The sequence below is a fragment of the Passer montanus genome, unplaced genomic scaffold (genome assembly GCF_014805655.1).
Source record: "Passer montanus isolate IOZ18808 unplaced genomic scaffold, ASM1480565v1 scaffold61, whole genome shotgun sequence".
Classification (NCBI taxonomy): domain Eukaryota; kingdom Metazoa; phylum Chordata; class Aves; order Passeriformes; family Passeridae; genus Passer; species Passer montanus.
The window spans coordinates 385,991-403,678 of record NW_024371149.1 but is presented as its reverse complement, the minus strand read 5'-3'; the positions used below and the strand labels follow the sequence as shown (position 1 = coordinate 403,678).

The following is a 17,688-nucleotide window of genomic DNA, read 5'->3' as shown; positions in this document are numbered from 1 at the left end:
CTATTACTCCGTGATGGCTGCGTTAAGTGTTCGGCAGAACACTTTGTTCGCGTTTCCCGAGCTCAAGTGGCTGTGGGCAAGGGGAGAAACCCTGTGAGGCAGGAATTTGTATCTCCAGGCGGCTGGCAAGGGGAAGGGGGGCCTTTGTCACTGGCACATTAGTAATGATATGCCAGGGATAAAAGGTGAGTATAATTTGATCAAATGCTTGTTGACAGATTCCTTGGCTAATAGAGAAGCAGCTTAGACTGACACTCGTTGCTGGAACGTTTCACAGAGCTTGAGGGAATTAATGCTTTTTGTAGGCTACGTGTGAGGCTGACAGCTTCCGAGTGACCATATTTAGTTACATAAAGAAACGATGGTCCCCGTTTGTCACAGCAGAGCTCCAAAATGCCTCCCTAAACACCTCTCTTGACCTTCTGCTTGATAAATGCAATAAAATTGCTACCTCTTCTTTGTCCAAATGCAATAAAATTGCTACCCCTTCTTTGTGCAAATGTGTGATTAATTCACAGCAGTGGCCCGGGCGATAAGTATCTTTCTTGTGTGGCCATTTAACTTGAGAAAATCCAATTGTTTCATGTACTGAAAAACCATACTCGTGTGTGGTTTTGGTAAAGCAGGTTCTTTTTTCTGCCCCACAAATATGACTTTACAGTTAGTCTCTTTGGATTTTATACTGTGTTAACAGTGCGTGTGAGTAGCTGCTAGGAAAAGAAGATGGTGTACCCTGAAATGATAGCTAGCTGCTGCTTATGATTATATTATTTGGTGAAAAGACAACCATCAGAAAATTAAGACATGAAGACAGGAGCCTCAATTTTAGAGGATTCTGCACTTGTCTGTTTTAAACGAGCAAGCCTGAAATTACATCTAGAGTTTCTTACTACCCTAAACCGCTATGGCAGCTTGGGTTTTCAGTAGTTTTCTGGTTCTCACCCACCCATATAATCTGTTGATTTGTGTTCAGTTTGCAGCACCTCAGGAAGGCACTTAGTTAAAAATTAAATATGTAGCTTTTTTTTGTTCCGAGAGTTTTGTAAAGCATCCTTTAAAGAAGAAAAAAGCCCAAGCACTTCCACTTGAGAAGTTGATTTCTTTCCACTGCAGGATTTTTCAATTAGTCTGCACTTTGTTCCGGTGAAGCTCCTCACTGTGTTCTCATACCTGGCTGACTTTTTACCAGAGCCACTTCTGATGTTGGAATTAAATAGGCAGCTTTAAGGCTCAGGGGATGTTGCTGGAGGCTTTGGTGGGGTGTCTTGGCTGGGTGCACCCATCGGAGCCCTGCAGTCACTTCCTGGGGCTCTGCTTACTGCAGAGTAGGTGGTTCCTATAACAGAGCCTGGTCTTTTCTGAGTGTGAGTGCATAAGGGAGAGGCCACATTTTCAGGAATAATGACTTCTTTCATGTCTTTAGAAGGAGTTGCAAGCTCTTCTTCCCTCTAAGAAATCTCTGCATCTTCATAGTTCATAAGTGTGATTTTCCTGTAAGCACAGAATTACCCTCATTGACTACAAGATTAGGCACATAATGGAAATACACATTTAGGGGTTGTGCTGGGTCAGATATAGATTTAAGTGCCTAACTTTGTATCCATACATCATTCTCCTGTTTATCTATTCAAGACTGGTAGCTCATAGCAGTTTTGGAAATTAATTTGTGCACATGGGTTTCTCTTCAATTAATCTTATGAAAAAAACAGCTGAACAGAAAAGAGATTTTTTTTTCTCCGCTCCCCTCTGTAAATGATGTCTTCTCTATGATTTTGTTATGTTTCTGTTTTTGTGAAATGAATGATTCTGTATCTTACTTTACTTGTGACAGCTATCCCGTATCCTTTCACTTCATCAACTCTTCATCTCTGTCCTGCTCAGACAAGTTCTCTTGTGTCTCCTGGGCTATGCAGAATGTTTGTAATTTGGGTAAAAATGTTCTAATGATAGTGTAGGGCAATTACAGACTCAGTTTGATGGGATAAAAGTGAGAGTGGTGGTTCATGGACAAGCTTTGCACTCGTGGTGTTTGTCTAGCTCGTGACTCCTGTTACAGTGGCTTGCACCTGCACTGGGCTGTGCTGGTTCCTCAGATGTGTGCTCACTGCCATTTGTTCTGTTTGCACAGCACTGCTTTCATCGTGGTGTGAGGAGCTGGGACGGCTCCTGCTGCTTCGCCACCAGAAAAGCCGGCAGAACGATCCCCCCGGGAAGCTCCCCATGCAACCCCCCATGAACTCCATGAGCTCCATGAAACCCACCCTCTCTCACAGGTGAGTCTGGGCCCAGCCCACAGCGCTGCAGTCTGGGCAGTGTGTTGTGTGACACATCTGCTCCTGGAAATGCTTGTTACCACTGCTGGGGGGGAGCGACACTGTTTCATGCACTGCTCAGCACTGCGGACACCAGGGCATCTCTAATTACAGCCAGCACTAAAGAAACTCAGAATTTCTCTTTGCTATTGCCCCGTGCATAGTGAAGTGACACTTCTGTCTTAAAATCTGTGCTCAGATCAAGTGGGCGTGCTTTCAAGCTCCAAGTTATGCCCTAGAGATAAACTTGTACATTGTGTCTCTCATCAGACACTTGCCTGATGTTGATTTAAATACAACTGGCTTTTCTTGAGGTTGAAAACATTTCACTGATGTTCCGTGTTTCAACCATCATTGGAAATGTATTGCATGCAAAGCAACTGTACTGTGGGTGTAGCCACAGATCAGAGGATGTCCTGTATCAGGTGAGGATCAGACAGCACTAGTGCTAATTTAGAGAGAACATGGACATTAAAGGATACTGTAAGAAGGTGATGTGAAGCCTTTGATTACCAAATTATGTAGAGGAGTGCTATTTGTATTTCTTGTCTGCACAACCTAGGTCAAAGCAAAAGCTGGAGATAAAGTGTAGACAGGATTGAACATTCATTCCGTGCTGTATGTTTCTGGGAGGTTTGTTTTTTTTCTGAAGGCTCTCTTTACCTCAACATCACATTAAAAAAATCACAAATAGTATAAATTTGTTTTAATGTAGAGATTTTTTTTATTAGTAAAGGACTATGAAAGTGTAATGAGTCTAAATTCCTTATACCTAAGTTCTGTGATAGCCTACCTAACTTGAACTTTAGTGTTAGAATGGAGCTTAGGGACATCTTTGTAGCAGTGCATTTGCATGTGCAAATTTGTCTGAAAACAAATTTTGGGGTATGGGTAGGATAGTTTTTCATTATTTTTGTTGCATTTATGGGAAAACCATCCAATAACTATGCCTTTTATTTTAGCCCTTGAGAATAAATAAAGTCCTTTTTTGAAGTATAATTAATACATCTTCACTGGCTTTTCAGAGTACCTAGATTTCCTCTTTTTTAGGTGTTTATAAAATGACTGATCGTAAACACACTTAACAAAAAACAAAACAAAACACCAAAGAAAATTTAATATTTTAAAATAATTTTACACTTGGGAGAAGTTTTTCAGAAGACAAAGTGGAATTAGTGGCTAGTCTGCAGAGAATGTGGTGCAGTGTGAGTACTCTCTTAGGTGTAGTTTTGTAGTTTTTAGATGCCTGATTCTCATTTGACCTTTTAGCCTCTGTTCCTCTAGAGTCTATAAAGTAAGACTATCTCACAGGGGCTGTGTGCTACATTACTAGATAATAGATAAGATAGGCGCAACTCACGTCTTTCGTGGCAATTTTCCACTGAAACTGTCACACGTCAAAAAATAAATACTTTCTTCTACTGAACCTAAATACCAGTATTTCCAGCAGTACCAAGTCATCCAATATTCTGCCTGTGTAGAGCAGCCTGCTCGGTATTAAGCAGTTCCTGCATATTTCTCATGAGTATTGCCCTTGAAATGCCCTACTGGGGAAGACACTGGGAGCAATTTCTAAATTACTTCTCTTTACCTATGAGATGCCCCTCTAGAAACAGAATTTCTGTGGCATAACTTCTTATATACAATAGCTGCAGCAGCCACTTTGGGATTTGGAATACTTGCATCGCTGCTTTGGTGTGTGCTGTTGTCTGTAATTTAACTGTAACTGCTCAAAATCTCTCAGGTGGTACATTAGAATGAGATATCCTGTGGCTCTCCAACTTTATTCCACCTGGAACTGTTTATTTTCATGCATGTTTTGTAATCAGTCTGTAAGATAGTGTGGTGTGAAGAAGAATTGAGTTTTCTATTTGTTTTAATTAAACAAAAGATGAAAAGCCATTAAGTACAGTATTAACTACAATCAGTGATGAAGCTGTTGATGAAGCACCATTTGTATTTGTATTAGATTACATTTGGGTCAAAAGCTTAGTATTAAAGTTCACAGTATCTTATCTCTAATCCACAAGACTTTTCTATTAATTCAAACAAAAAAAAAGTATGCTTTGTATTTCCTGAAACAATTAATGTACATTAAAGTTCACAGTATCTTATCTCTAATCCACAAGACTTTTCTCTTAATTCAAACAAAAAAAAAAGAATGCTTTGTATTTCCTGAAATAATTAATGTAGCCAGCTACTTCAAGTTTTGTAAAAGAACTAGATATTATATTTGAACAACCAAGAGCATATGCAAGAACCTTACTTAACAAAGGCAATGTAGATATATGTGAGCTGCTGATTATCATTAGACACACAATTAAATCCTTCCCTGTCATCAGACAATCTTGAGTACTCCACACAGAGCTTTTTTTGCTGTCCTTTTACTAGCAACAAAATTACCCAGAACTCTAGTGAGGGGACTAGAATCCTGATGTAGCAGGCACTGCAGAAACACAGCTGCTTAGTCTCAAAGTTGAAACAGGGCTCAGCTATTTAAAATAAATTGTGACTCAATAATGTATCACAAGAATCTAAATCTAAGGATTCACATTTAATAAACTATGGGCACTTACACTAGAAGTAATTCAGGTCTAGCCTGTTTTTAAGAACAATCTTTGATTTTTAAAAGTTAATTGAGCTATGAGAGAAAACTGAAGTAGACTGATCAAGGAAGGCTTTCATAGTGTTACTGTTAGTTAAATGAACTCACAGAGAGCAGAATGTAAGCCATGTGAGGATATGCACACATGCAACAAATGTTTTCAGAGGAGGGACTGTATTGTTAATTTCTTTCTAAATTTAGTTTTTCATTAACAGAATGATCAAGTGTTGCATATAGAAAAAAAAAAATCAGCTAAATACCTAAATCCAACCTACCAGTGTAGGGCAGTTGGTTGGATTGCAAGCTCCTGTGCCTTGTGAGCAGAATGAGCACTGGGTTGTCAAAAAGAACCTCCCAGTCTCAGGGGGTTTTTAAGTCTTTGCAGTCTAATAGTCAGTGCAAACTTGAGTGTGAGATTTTATTTTCACCTTAGACCTTTCTATTGACTCATGTGAGTAAACTTTACTCCTGTATTGAAGGACCAGTGTAGGATCTAACCACCTCCTTAATCCTGTATAACTTGTAATTAAAGTCCTACTTAATGGATTTATGGGGAACTTAGGGAGAGCTGTTAGTCTTCACCTAGCCCTTCTGCATAGGAGTGAAATTTCATGCTTTCTAGCTTGCAGGGTAATTATTTGTGTTGTAGTTTTCCAATCTGACAAACTGTCTGTGATAACATACGCTACTCAAGGTGGCTGATTTTTGAATTAGTATAAGGTCTTTGGCAGACACTGTTATATAAGTACAAATTATTGTCATTATACACCTTCCAATGCTTTGATGAAGTTCCTATTAACACTTCATTACATTAAGTGGTGGACCTCTACATGTGTATCAAATTGAATCTTGGTTGAAATGGGTACAGTTCCAATCAATCCCAGCAGGAATTGCACCCTAGTTCATTTTCACGTCAGTCTGACTCAGGCAAGCTCTGGGGGGCTTCTCATTTCTTGCACAGCTTGTAATAAAGCTTATTTGTCAACAAAACCACCTAGAAATAGACAGCTGTTAGTTGCAGTTTAGTGTGTTGTCATGAGCATCTGTAGGATTCTTACTGTCTTCACTCTCGCTCCAAATTTTGGTTTTATGTATTAATTGCCAGCTGTCTCACAGTTAGTGACCAAAGGGTGGTAATGCCTCTATAGGGCAGTCATGCTTGATGAAATATATGAAGATAATGTTATTTTTATCACAAATTACTTAGTGCCAAACGTTTAGAGAAAATTGAACAGTAGATGAAATGAAGCATTAATTCAATCATACAGTAGATGTGTTATTTATTACCATTAACGTTTTATGTTCAGGCAGTCATAAATACTTTTTAGTGGCTAGACTTGCTTTAAAAGAGTGATTGTTTTTAATGCTTGTTTTGTCCTTTTTTCCTTCCAATTTAAACCTAAGAGCTGAACTTTCAAACTTTCATAGGAGCTCTTGGAAAAGAATGGTAATTCTGTCTAAATTTTTACTGAGTAGTGCATTGTTAACAATGAGGAGTAAACTGTTCATAACATAGTAGTACAAACAGTGTCAGAAGTTCTGTAAAGGCTGCTTTTTCAATTTTGCATCATAGTGATAGTCACTTTAAAAAAGTCTGGATGAGGTCAGGTGCAGCATATACACACTTTTATGTAAAGGGGCACATTGTGCATGTTTTATACATCGGTTTGAAGTAGGGGTTGCTGCATTATGTCGTGTGGCTCTGACATGCAGGGACAAACTTTGCAAAAGAATTCATAACTCCTGAGGTAAAAGATGAAATTGTTTCAAAGCCTTTTCATCTTTCTGGTTGTGGAGTTGTGAAATAAATATAATTAGGGACTGAACAGATGGTAAATCCTCATATAAAAGAATATACCCAGTAAAGAAATGTATATTACTTCTGATTCTGCAAAAGTAGCTTTGCTGGTTTTTTTTTCTAGTTTCCTTTCTGTCAAGAAATGTTAATATTTACCATCAGGAGAGAATAGGGAAGAATTTAGAATCAAGACATGTTTCTGTAGAAGAGTCATTCCTTAAAGAAAAAAAAAACCTGAAAATTTCTTCAGAATAGTCTGCTTATGCTCTAAGCATTGCAAAGATAAAGCTAATTACTAATTGCTCCAAAGTATTGTCCCAAGAGTTGTCCAGCTCATCCTCTAAGTGAAACTACTGATACTAATTTTATCACATACACTTAATGGGGAGGAGGTGGAAGAAAACCTTGAGCCTGTTGAAGCTAAAAGAGAATTATGAGTACCTTCTCCTTGAAAACTGATAAGTGTAACCATTAGCTGTGAATAATTAAACATTGAATATTTTCATGTGAAAAATCTGCATTTCATTTCAGATAAGTTTGTGGTCAGTTCTTATGGTAACAGGAAATGGTAATGGGTAACTTGATTTCAAATATGTATTCTTTACATGCTTGGTAAAAGGTATAGGATAAGGATTATCTTTTCTTGTGTATACAGCACCTTATACAGATGTGAAAACAGGTCTTCTCTATTGATTGATAAGTCAAAGTGAGTGCTGTTGTAATAAAACTAATATGTAGAAGGACGATTAATTTTGTGCGATTTTTTTCTGATAAGTACATATAAGTGGCTACACACTCTGTATTTTTCCTGTAGATGTTGTAGTCTTGTGATGTTAGTTTGTGATTTTTTTTAATTAAAAAATGCCAGCTGATATTTTTATAAGTAAACACTAGGCAAATATTATTTAAGGTCTCTCTGCTGACTGAGGCAAAATCTGATCTTCTCAGGCTTTGTGCTGTCTACGTTAATTTTTAAAATATGGCAACAGCTTAGAATAGACAGGTGTCATTCTCATGTTTGGGCCATGTTGAACAACTAATTCCTGAAAATGTCTGGTCAATTGTGATTTCTGTTTAGTGATTATCACAGGGGCATCATGGCTCTTTGCATGAAGTCTGCTCTCAAAAGCAGGTGAGATGTGCTGAGTGTACATGATTTTCCTCTTCAAGCATATTGGAAAGGTACCTGCTGTCACTTGTTCTCAATGAAACCAACTGATTTCTGGTGGCAGTAGGGTTAATTATCGTTTAACTGTGGCAGCACCCCTGGTTTTTAACCATTTTGACTGTCAGCATATGGTGACACTGAAAGCTGTACTTTGCCTAGCCCTTTGTTGCAGAGCTAATTGAAATCATTGGGAGCCTTTATACTGGATTGAACACCTTTGGATAGGGAACATCCAAACCAAGTCAGTGCCCTTCAACCTGCAGAGCATCAGGTCCCCCTGAGAGGTTTAGCAGTCCCTGCAGGCGCAGAAGGGCTGGGGAGGCCAGCCCGTGGCTGAGCACAGGGCGAGTTCAGGTCAGTGGCTGTTTCTGGGTACCCACGCTGCGAGCATCGCGCTCCAGCCTGCCTGCCAGGAGGTGACATGGCTTCTGAGCAGGGAGGGAGCACGTAAAAATTACTGACATAAATGACGGCAAACGCCTTGTCTTTTTAAACGGCTTTGGGGTATTTTTGGATAATTTGGCAGCAGGATCACAGATGTATATTTTGTGCAAGACTTGATATTTTTCTTGATGTCCTTTCTTTACATGTATCTGTTATTCATTCACTTACATGAAAATGTCACCCTCCACAGGATTTCTCTGTAAATAGATTACAAAAGGAGTGAATTCCCGGTGTTCAATTTCGTCAATTGTTGTATTCCTGCTACTCCCGTACACTTGGATTCTCAAATCTCTCTCAGAATCGCAGTGAGAAGAAAAGGAAATAGTCATTACTATTTGCAGCGGTGTAGGGCTTTTCTAATGGTTTCCCTTAAAAAAAAAAAAAAAAAAAAAAAAAAAAAAAAAAAAAAAAGGTTAGCAATGACACTCCTGGCTGGTTTTCACTAGATATGACAACAAAGCCTGCTCGGCAGACAGAGCGCATCAGCAACCTGGGCAGATGGGTCGGTGACATTAATTAGATCCTGGCAGTGCCTTTAGCAGCAATCGTGGTCTCTTCCCATGAAAGGGCTGTTCCGAGGCTGAGGAGCAGCGCACCAGCCGGGGCACCGTCTTGCATGTCCTCGTCTCCACCGAGCTGGGAATGCGGGGAAGGTAGCACAGCCTGTTCGTGCTCTCAGTTCCCACTTAACGCGTCAGGGGAGATGCGATGTGACTGTTTGTTTGCCCGTGTCCCTGTGTCACCAACAGCATTTCCAAACTACCCTGACAGGCAGGCAGAGCGCGGAGACGGCTCGGGGGACGCTTCTCAGCGCTGTCCCTCCCCGGCCAGGCCACTTGCCCGGGCTGCCCTGCCCTGCCCTGCCCGGCCCGGCCGCTCCGTCCCCGCCCTGCGCTGCGGGCGCTGCCGCCGGTCCCGGCCCGGCGCTGCCCTCGGGGCTCGGCGGGGCTGTCCCCGCTCCCCGGCCAGCCCCGAGCCCCCAGCCCGGCTCGCCTCCCGCGAGCGGTGCTGTGCTGCCCCCTCCTCCCTCTCTCCCTCCCTTCCCGCCGTGCCTCTCGAAGAAAGCGGTTTTTTTCTGTTGTCGGGGAGCGTAAATCAGCTTCATCTAAAATCTCGGAAGTGCAAGTCCATCACATCTTCCTCCGAGCCGCCTGCTACACCTTGCGTGAGTCAGACTGCAGAGCTCCCGGTGCCCTTCTCGCTGTGCGGGGCTGCTCGTGTTTCCCCCTGTCTCAGAGGCAAAAGCAGAAGTGGAATCTGCTCACGCTCTCAGCGGTTCCTTCCCCGGTTGTTGTAGCAGTCGCTGACCTCCAGGCACTATGAATAAACAGCAAAGCTGGGAACAAAAGGAGTCTTCTGGCTGCCATTATCTCACATTAACATAGCAGACGCGCTGCGGTGTGAACAATGCGAGTCTCATTCGCCGATAATCAGCGAGTACCCAGGCATTTGGATTACCAAGGCAACAGGCAATGGTAGAATACTGGGTGGGTGTGTTTTTTATTGTAAAGGAGCAGTCGGATATGGAAACCCAGGTATATTGATAAAGCAGAGCAGAAGGAATGCCTGGTGGCAGGGGGGGACTGAGGGCTCGGGGTTGCATTCCGACACACGTGAGATAAATAAGACATGGATGAAGCAGGTCTGTGCTGTGAGATGCAATAAAGATTAAACTGCATTTGTCAAGCTGAAAACGATCATAAGATAATTTCAGCATTTTGTAAAAGGTAACAGGTGGCATGTTAATAGCAAGGCTGTTACCGGTGGATTTTTTAACTGTAATCTGGGCTGTAGTAATGCATTGCATGGTCTACTTGTATGACAATAGAGCTGGGTGTGATGGTTTAATCTTTTTTCCTTTTATCAGATGGATGCTGTAGTTCCCATGTCAGACAATGTAACCCCTTGTGCTTCTTACAGGCAGGAGTGGGTCTCAGTAGCATTTTTGTTTCTTACCTGCATAGCTGTGATCGTTTATTCCACATGGACGGAAATAAGTTGTGTTATCTCTGTATCTTTATGTGTGCACACACATGTGCACGGACATATATGAAATCTGTAGTGAAGCAGGACTGTGTGTGCATGCAGGGGAAATGTGTGGTTTTGCAGGTTCAAAAACTTAAGAATTAATCTAATTATTTGGCCTAATGCATTTTTCTGATTTCAGGAGTTAAAATCAGGTGCAGTAACTTGCTGAGCAGCATGAGACCTGCAGGCATGGCTCTAAGTGATGACACTGAGTGTAGAGTCAGGCGCCAGGAAGCACAGCAGCAAGCGTGTCACAGCCTGATCTGTAGCAACCCAGTGTGAAATGGAAGGCAGCATTCCCGCCTTGTGCAGTCATAAGTCATGCAGGCCTCACAGGCCTTGTCACAAATATAAAGAAAAAGTTAAGGGCTTTCAGCATCCAGATGTACTTTGTATCACCTGCTGAACTGCCAGCTCCGTTTTGCTGTCTCAGTCTCCACGCAAAATGCCTGTATCGTGCATATGTGTGTGGCTGCATGAATGGTTATTATAAATGTGTGTGTGGATATTTAAAAGAGCAGAGGCAGGGGGTGATAGCCACCTGCTAGCAGCAGGTGCCATCCAAACCACTGAGCTGATAAATGGCTTGTTGCCTTCACCTTTTGACTGCTTTGCCTGCATCTGCTCACCCTAGAAGGGGCTCAGAGTGCTTCTGTGTTCTCATACAGTTTGCCAGAAAACAGCCTCCTTTTTACAGTGAATTATGACATTTCTAACTGCTTTCAGTCTTCCTTTTCATGGTGCAGGCAACATCCAGTACTAAAACAACACTTGAGGTTATTCTTTCTTGGTAGGCAAGAGCTAGGTATGGATCTGCTGTGCATTTGGAGTTGGGAGAATCAAAGCTTTCCAAAGAGTTAGAGAACATACTCATCTAGTTGGAAAGGGTGGAGGAAATCAACAGAAGACTTGAGAAATCATGATGGGATATTTTTTGGAACTGTGTATTTTCTTTGTAAAATCTGGATGTTAGTAGTCACATCATTAAGAAGTAAAGGGAAATAAAGTTTTGTAGAATGCATCCAAATTGGCTTTTTCCATTTTCACATTACATAAAAACAGCCAGTGGTTTGGATGGGATTGTGTTTTAGGTGTTTGCTTAGTGAAATGCAGGATGGTGCCTTAATTTATGCCAATACAATTTAAACTTCTTCAGATAATAATGTAAAATAGAGGAATGTATTTCAGGAAGGTGTGAATTACATAGATGGTATCAATCAAAAGCTAATTCTCTCTGGCCATCTGAAGTCAGTTATTAGTATACAGACTGACTACACCACCTTCTTGCTTTCCTCATCTTGAATCTAAAAAGTTTAGGGTACCTGCACACAACATCAGCTTTTAGTTTGGTTCTGTACATCATGTGTGATGTACGGAGGTACTTACTCTTTGTTTCCTTTACAATGTGCCATCATATATCCTTGCTGACTGTGAGTGGTCTTCAGGCTCTTCCCACATCAGTGTCTCCTGGCTCTGCCATGTTCTTCTGTGTGAGCAGACAACAAATTGCATAGAGTGGTTTACAGAGCCTATGGCAAACACAGCACAAAAGGTCGGGGATAATTCAGTTAAATTTTGTGATTTGTGGTTTTGAATAGCAATGGGCTTATAGTAACTGTCACCTGGGCTATAAACTAGGTATTCAAGTTGAAACATGTTGGCCAAGTGCTGTAAGTGCATGAAGATGGTGCATGTATCTCAGGTGGGGAGGTGCTGGCTTTGTTTCTTTGGAAAAGAATCTCAATAAAAAATGACAAGTCAGCTGTTTCCTTCTAAATATCTTGTGGTTTTCATAAAGAAAATAAAAGCAGATCTCCAAAACATTTTTGATTGGCAGTAAGCAAAAACAAATTCTGCATTTCCGTCGTCACAGTGGGGTGGTATTCTTGAATTAATACTCAAGGCTGGGGATATTTTCAGTGGAACTGTGACCAAAAGGAGAAAAAAATACATTTGATCTGTAGTTTCTGAATAGGTTGTCAGGGATTCCTAGCTTATTGAGTTGTGTTGAGGTTTGCATGGTGCAGTGCAAATACTGAATTTGAACTGCCTTTTTGGTGTGAAATACTAAAATGCTCCAGAAAGGACTTCAGCTACTTTTTATCCCAAACTTCTTTCCTAATTTCTAGTGTTAGGTTCATGGTGGTGCCCTAATCAAGAAGGCTAGCAAACTGAATCCATATTAATAGATAAAGCTACACGAGTGGTGTTCTCTCAAAAAATCCAAATAAAACAAAAACTAAACCTGAATAAAAGAAGGTGAGCTGCCTGACTTGTGAGACAACCCAGACATGAAACTCATGTGTTGGTGCTTCAGTTATCCTGGGCTTTCTTGCCTGTTCTGATTGTGGGATTTGTGATATTTTTCCACTGCAGATGCATCAGGTTGGAGGGCAGAAAGAGGGGAGCAAGGAGCCTTGTTTGGAAATTGTTATGGTTTCGTTTGTATTAAAGTAGTGTCACCTAGAGGCTCCAACCAAGAATACAGGCAAGGGGTGCTGGGCACCCTGAGCACACATCTGCCCAGAGGTGCAGACACAGAGAGGTGCCATCAGGCAGGAGCAGATCGGCAGCCCCAGTTTGGGTTTGTATTTTGCCTGTTGTGATTTTTGGCCATGTGTTATTGCAAAGATGTGTTTGGCCTCTGTCGATCTCAGAGACCTGACACGTTGTCATGAGATGCTTTCCTCTCAAGGTGTCCATGGGTGACAAAAGAAGATGTGGGAGAAATGACAGTCAGTGTTGCAGTGGCAATTACCTGCTCATCTTGGTGTCAACTGAGAAAGTTAGGATAGAGCTGGTAGATTTAAAGGTGTGTGTGAATTCTGTGTGTGTCAGCTACCCTTTTCGGGTGGGATGACCACGCTTCAGAGATGTTAAAGACCCCTGCAAAGCTGGCTTGAGGGTAAGCAGCAGAAAGTAGCCCAGTTGTGGGAAACTTGATTGTGAGTGATTGGACTGAAAAGGCTTTTTTGGAAAGTCACCACCTGGTGCAGTAGTTGGTAGATTTACAGTGTTTGAAACAGAGGTAGATGCTTTACGAAGGTAGTGTTTTAGACACCTGGCCCTCTCAACAAGCAATGCGGAAAATCACCAGGAATGTGTAATTCCAGTTTTCACTCTCCTCCACAGTATGGAAAGTGCCAATGCTCTAGGGATGCATGCTTCACTAAACAGTCTGAATCTTTCCTTCCTCAAGGAATGAGGACATGTAAACAGAGTATCAGATACATATACAATTGCTTTAGTGGCAACATAAACATATTTAAACACAGCAAATAATGCCGCAAAGCATGTATAAACTACAGCAATTCACTTGTATTAATTTATTCTACAGCAGTCACTTGTTATTAAGCAATTTTTTAGAATTAACTGTCTCTGTCTGACATGAAGTCTGTAACTTTTCCTAGAGACTGGATATCTGCCTATTACTGGGATTAAGAGAAGCTTTTTAGACCTAACTACCAGTGTACTTCTTCAACATGAGTGTTCTATTACTGGTGGGTTCAGTGCATTTGCCAGTAGCTAAGAAATCCTTCCTCATTGCTTGATAGCAGTTTTGCTACTTCAGAGTAGCGAAACATTACTTTGAGAAATAATTTCCCTCCCTCTCTTCCTCTTTGCTCTGTGGCTTCCTCTGCTGTTTGGCCTTTAATGCTGACCAGTAGTATGTATAGGTTCATTAGCACTATTGTAAATTTAGTCAATACTCTTTTAGTGGGCTCCAGCTGAGTCCAAACTGACTCACTGCCCTCCAGGGTGCAGTGAGAGACTTAATTACCCTTGTACAGTTCAACAAGAACAATGTCATGGGCAGCATTTCGCTTTGGCTGAAGAGGTTGAAGCTTCTTACTTTATTGGCTGCCATTTTCAAGTTTAAAGAAAGGGATTTCAGGATAATTCACAGCTCTGTATAATAACAGGGGAAAACCACTGCTCTTTGCAAATGAGAATCGGATTGGTCACGTTTCATTATGGTACTTACATGGATTTTCCTTTGATGGTGGGAATATTCCTTTGGGTAGTTTTAAGGACAGAAATGGAAGTTGAAAGAGCAGAGTGGAGGGACAAGTAACGCTTTAGTCTGAGTGGCACAAGTTTCAGCATCTCTTACTGCTTGAAACCAAGGAAGTCTTCGTGTGATGGAGAAAGAGAGGGTAGTGTATCCAGTATGGCAAAAGTCATACTCAGACATGCAGGTAACTGGTGAGGGGCCAGAGTAAATGCTGGGGAACACAAACCCTGAGATTGCCTTGGATTTCTCGTGGGGTGACTAAGGTGAAACTTGAAGTATGAGGTTTAGGACAGTGAGTGGATATTAGGCTATTTAAGTTCATGTTCTGCAAGGCACATCTATCACTATTTCTGTGTTGCTATAATTTTTGTTATTAATAATGTTTGAGATTTAACTAGGTCCTGTGTTGGATAATGTGGTAGTCACGTGATTCAATGTGCACAATAATATTTCTCAAAAAATCTATAGCTGGTCTCTTTTTCTAGCTTTTTTCTATGGTGCTGGAGGATTTATTATTTGTCAACAATAGGGTTTCTTGAGGTGTTGCCCATTTTAACTGTAATGCAGTAAAAATTGAGTGATTTATTCTGTATTTATAATTAGGATTAAGTGATTATATAGTGTTTGAGAACCCACTGTAGCCTTCCACTGAACAAATGATCTGACTCTACCACTGAAAACTATGAAGGAATGATATATGAAATCCCTTATGCATACTGTAAAGGAGAGGAACGGGTAAGAGGAACATGCTTAGGAGGGAAAGAAAGAGAAGTAAAAATTATAACTTCTTAACAGCAGGCTGAAGCGTTGCTTGCTCAAAGTTGGAGTGTGTTTACAAACTGTACAGCATATTTGCATTAGAAGAATCTTTAGTGACTCTGTGGTTTGATTCCTGCCTGTCATTACCCTTCTTATTTACTCATACACTTGCAAAATATTTGCCTTGCTCCTCAGGTTTTATTACCTGTCCACAGCACATCAGTGGGGAATAGAGAGGAATGTCTGCAGTGAGTCCTTTCACTGCTTATGTCATGGAGAGAGCTTCTTTGTAGTCACTGAAGTGCATGAACACTCATATGTGCCATAAATATCCAAACAAATCAGAGAGCAGACATCATCAGAAACAGTCAGAGAAGGAAGTAAAGTAGGAGGCATCATTCAGAGTAGGATAAAAGAGGAAATCTTAATAGCAGTCACAAATTCTGGGTTAGTCATCATTTGTCTCCATGCTGGTGGAGGGACTTGCATTGCGTCACTTGCAAATATTAGTCACTGAAGCCATTGTCTGAGCCTCTGAGTGAGAGGGGCAAGATTCTAAGAGAAAATATTTGAAAGAAACATGGGCTAGCAGGACTTAGTGGTTGCAAGTTGTTCAGTATGCTCTTATTCATACACTGGTTTATATGGATGCTGTCAATGTAAACATGACATGTCAGGCACCTTACAGAGAATTTTGGTTTACCATTAGTTTTTTCTAATTATTTGTTAGAATAAATTATTCTTTTCTCTAATCTAAATTTTTGTGTGATTTTATTGCTTGATTGAATATGGGTACTTTGAAGCAAATAGGTTAGTTCAAATTCACAGGTTCTAATACATTGCTGGTGTGCTGGCAGAGCATTTTGGACTTTGTTTGAAATTTCCTAGCTGTTTGTGAAATGTATTGACTGCTTCATTTACACAGTTGCTGCTGCTGTTATTGCATTATTTGTTACTCAGGACAGAGGCAGTTTTTATCACACACATGCACGCTCTGTGCAGAGCAATTCCTGTTCTTGAATGATTCACACTTGGTGTTATGAACAGGCTAAAGAATGAACACGGGGGTAGTCCTGGATTCTGGCTCACAGCACAAAAGGAAGGAGTGGTCCAAGCCTGGAGCACCGCCTGGGGTCACGGGAGAGTGAGCAGGCTCAAAGCACATTGATAGAGTGCATGCAGAGCCTGTATAGATTCTTTAGGCAAGTTAGCCCTCGATAGAATTTTTGGTGATAGCTGGTAGTCAAGACAAAAATGCAGTTCTTGATATAAAATACAAATCAATGGTGTTTGGAAATGAAAGAGCAATGTGTGTCTGTTAAACGGTATTTATATATATATATATCTAGATGAGGAAGGATCACCTGAGTGTATGTGTGTATATATATGCAAATTGAAATCTAATTTACAAGTTAATAGTACAAGAATGAGTAAATTTTCAAGTGGAATGTATTTTACGGTCATAGGATTGATAGTTACTTTCACTGGATTTAAGATATTTCATTAATTACGCTAAGTGCGTACCTGTCCTGGGCTCATTCTGAAACCGCCAATGCTTTGTATGAAAAGAACTGTAAGAAATGTTTGCTTGTATCTGTGGACAAAGCTAATGGAAAAACCCAATCCTCTCATCCACATATTTATCTGAAAGATGTGTTGTATATCTGCAGTTGATTTTCTAGAATGCTGATTAGCTAATACCATTTTTGGCATGCAGCTTATCCATCGTGTGGGAGAACACTATCTGAATTTCAATTTACTTTTCAAAATGATGTTGAACTGCTATTGCTTTAAAGGCTTTTCTGGCCATTTGGGGACCCACTGCAGACAGAGGAGCTGCAGTCTGGTCTCAAAATCTAATTGAATTGATATAAGGCAGCTGAAGCAGTGATTGTTGAAGAGTTTGAGATGAATTGCAAAAAAAAAATAAAAGCTTCTGAGTAACTTAGTGTCCTTGTTTGCAACTCTGCCCCTGAATTTACTTGGACTTTCACTGCTAACAGATCTTTTTATGGTAAAAGCCCTGTACTTCAGTATAGTTAAGGAATTCATTCATTCTATGTGGTTTGATCCAATCACATTGCTGTTAAAGAAACTTCATGCCTCTGAGAATACTAAGCTAATAGTGGAGGAAGAGTGGAGAGTTAAGGTAATGTCAGACGTTAATTCCTTTGTCACCACCAGCAATTTGCCACAGTTTAAACTTCTGAAATCTCACCCTCCTGAACTTTTTTTTTTTTTGCAGTGATGGGTCTTTCCCTTATGATTCTGTTCCCTGGCAACAAAATACCAACCAGCCTCCAGGCTCTTTGTCAGTGGTCACCACAGTATGGGGTGTGACTAACACCTCTCAAAGCCAGGTAAGCTCCATTTTTATGCCTCCTTCCCTCTAGATATGCATTTCTGCTAATGTTTGTAAAATGGAAGGTATTTTGCAAAATCCTCTTGGGATCGATAGCAGGGTCTGTCTTCTTTGTTGTCTATGATGTCTATATTATTTTCCCAGTCATGTCCTCTTTGGTGGCATTGAACAAGAGGTGTCTGAGAGCTCGAGTCAGT

General features: G+C 40.8%; 1 protein-coding gene across 11 annotated transcripts in view; it reads left to right on the top strand.

Moving 5' to 3' along the window:
- Positions 1 to 17,688, top strand: part of ZMIZ1 (zinc finger MIZ-type containing 1) — a 337,743-nt gene that overhangs the window by 284,189 nt on the left and 35,866 nt on the right. For all 11 annotated transcript variants that reach the window (XR_005629623.1, XM_039727301.1, XM_039727311.1 and 8 more), the window contains 2 exons: positions 2,129 to 2,273; positions 17,375 to 17,489. Coding sequence is in view for 10 of the 11 variants with exons in the window: in XM_039727301.1 (XP_039583235.1) it covers positions 2,129 to 2,273; positions 17,375 to 17,489 (260 nt within the window). In the remaining variant the exon portion in view is untranslated. The remainder of the gene's footprint in view (positions 1 to 2,128; positions 2,274 to 17,374; positions 17,490 to 17,688) is intronic.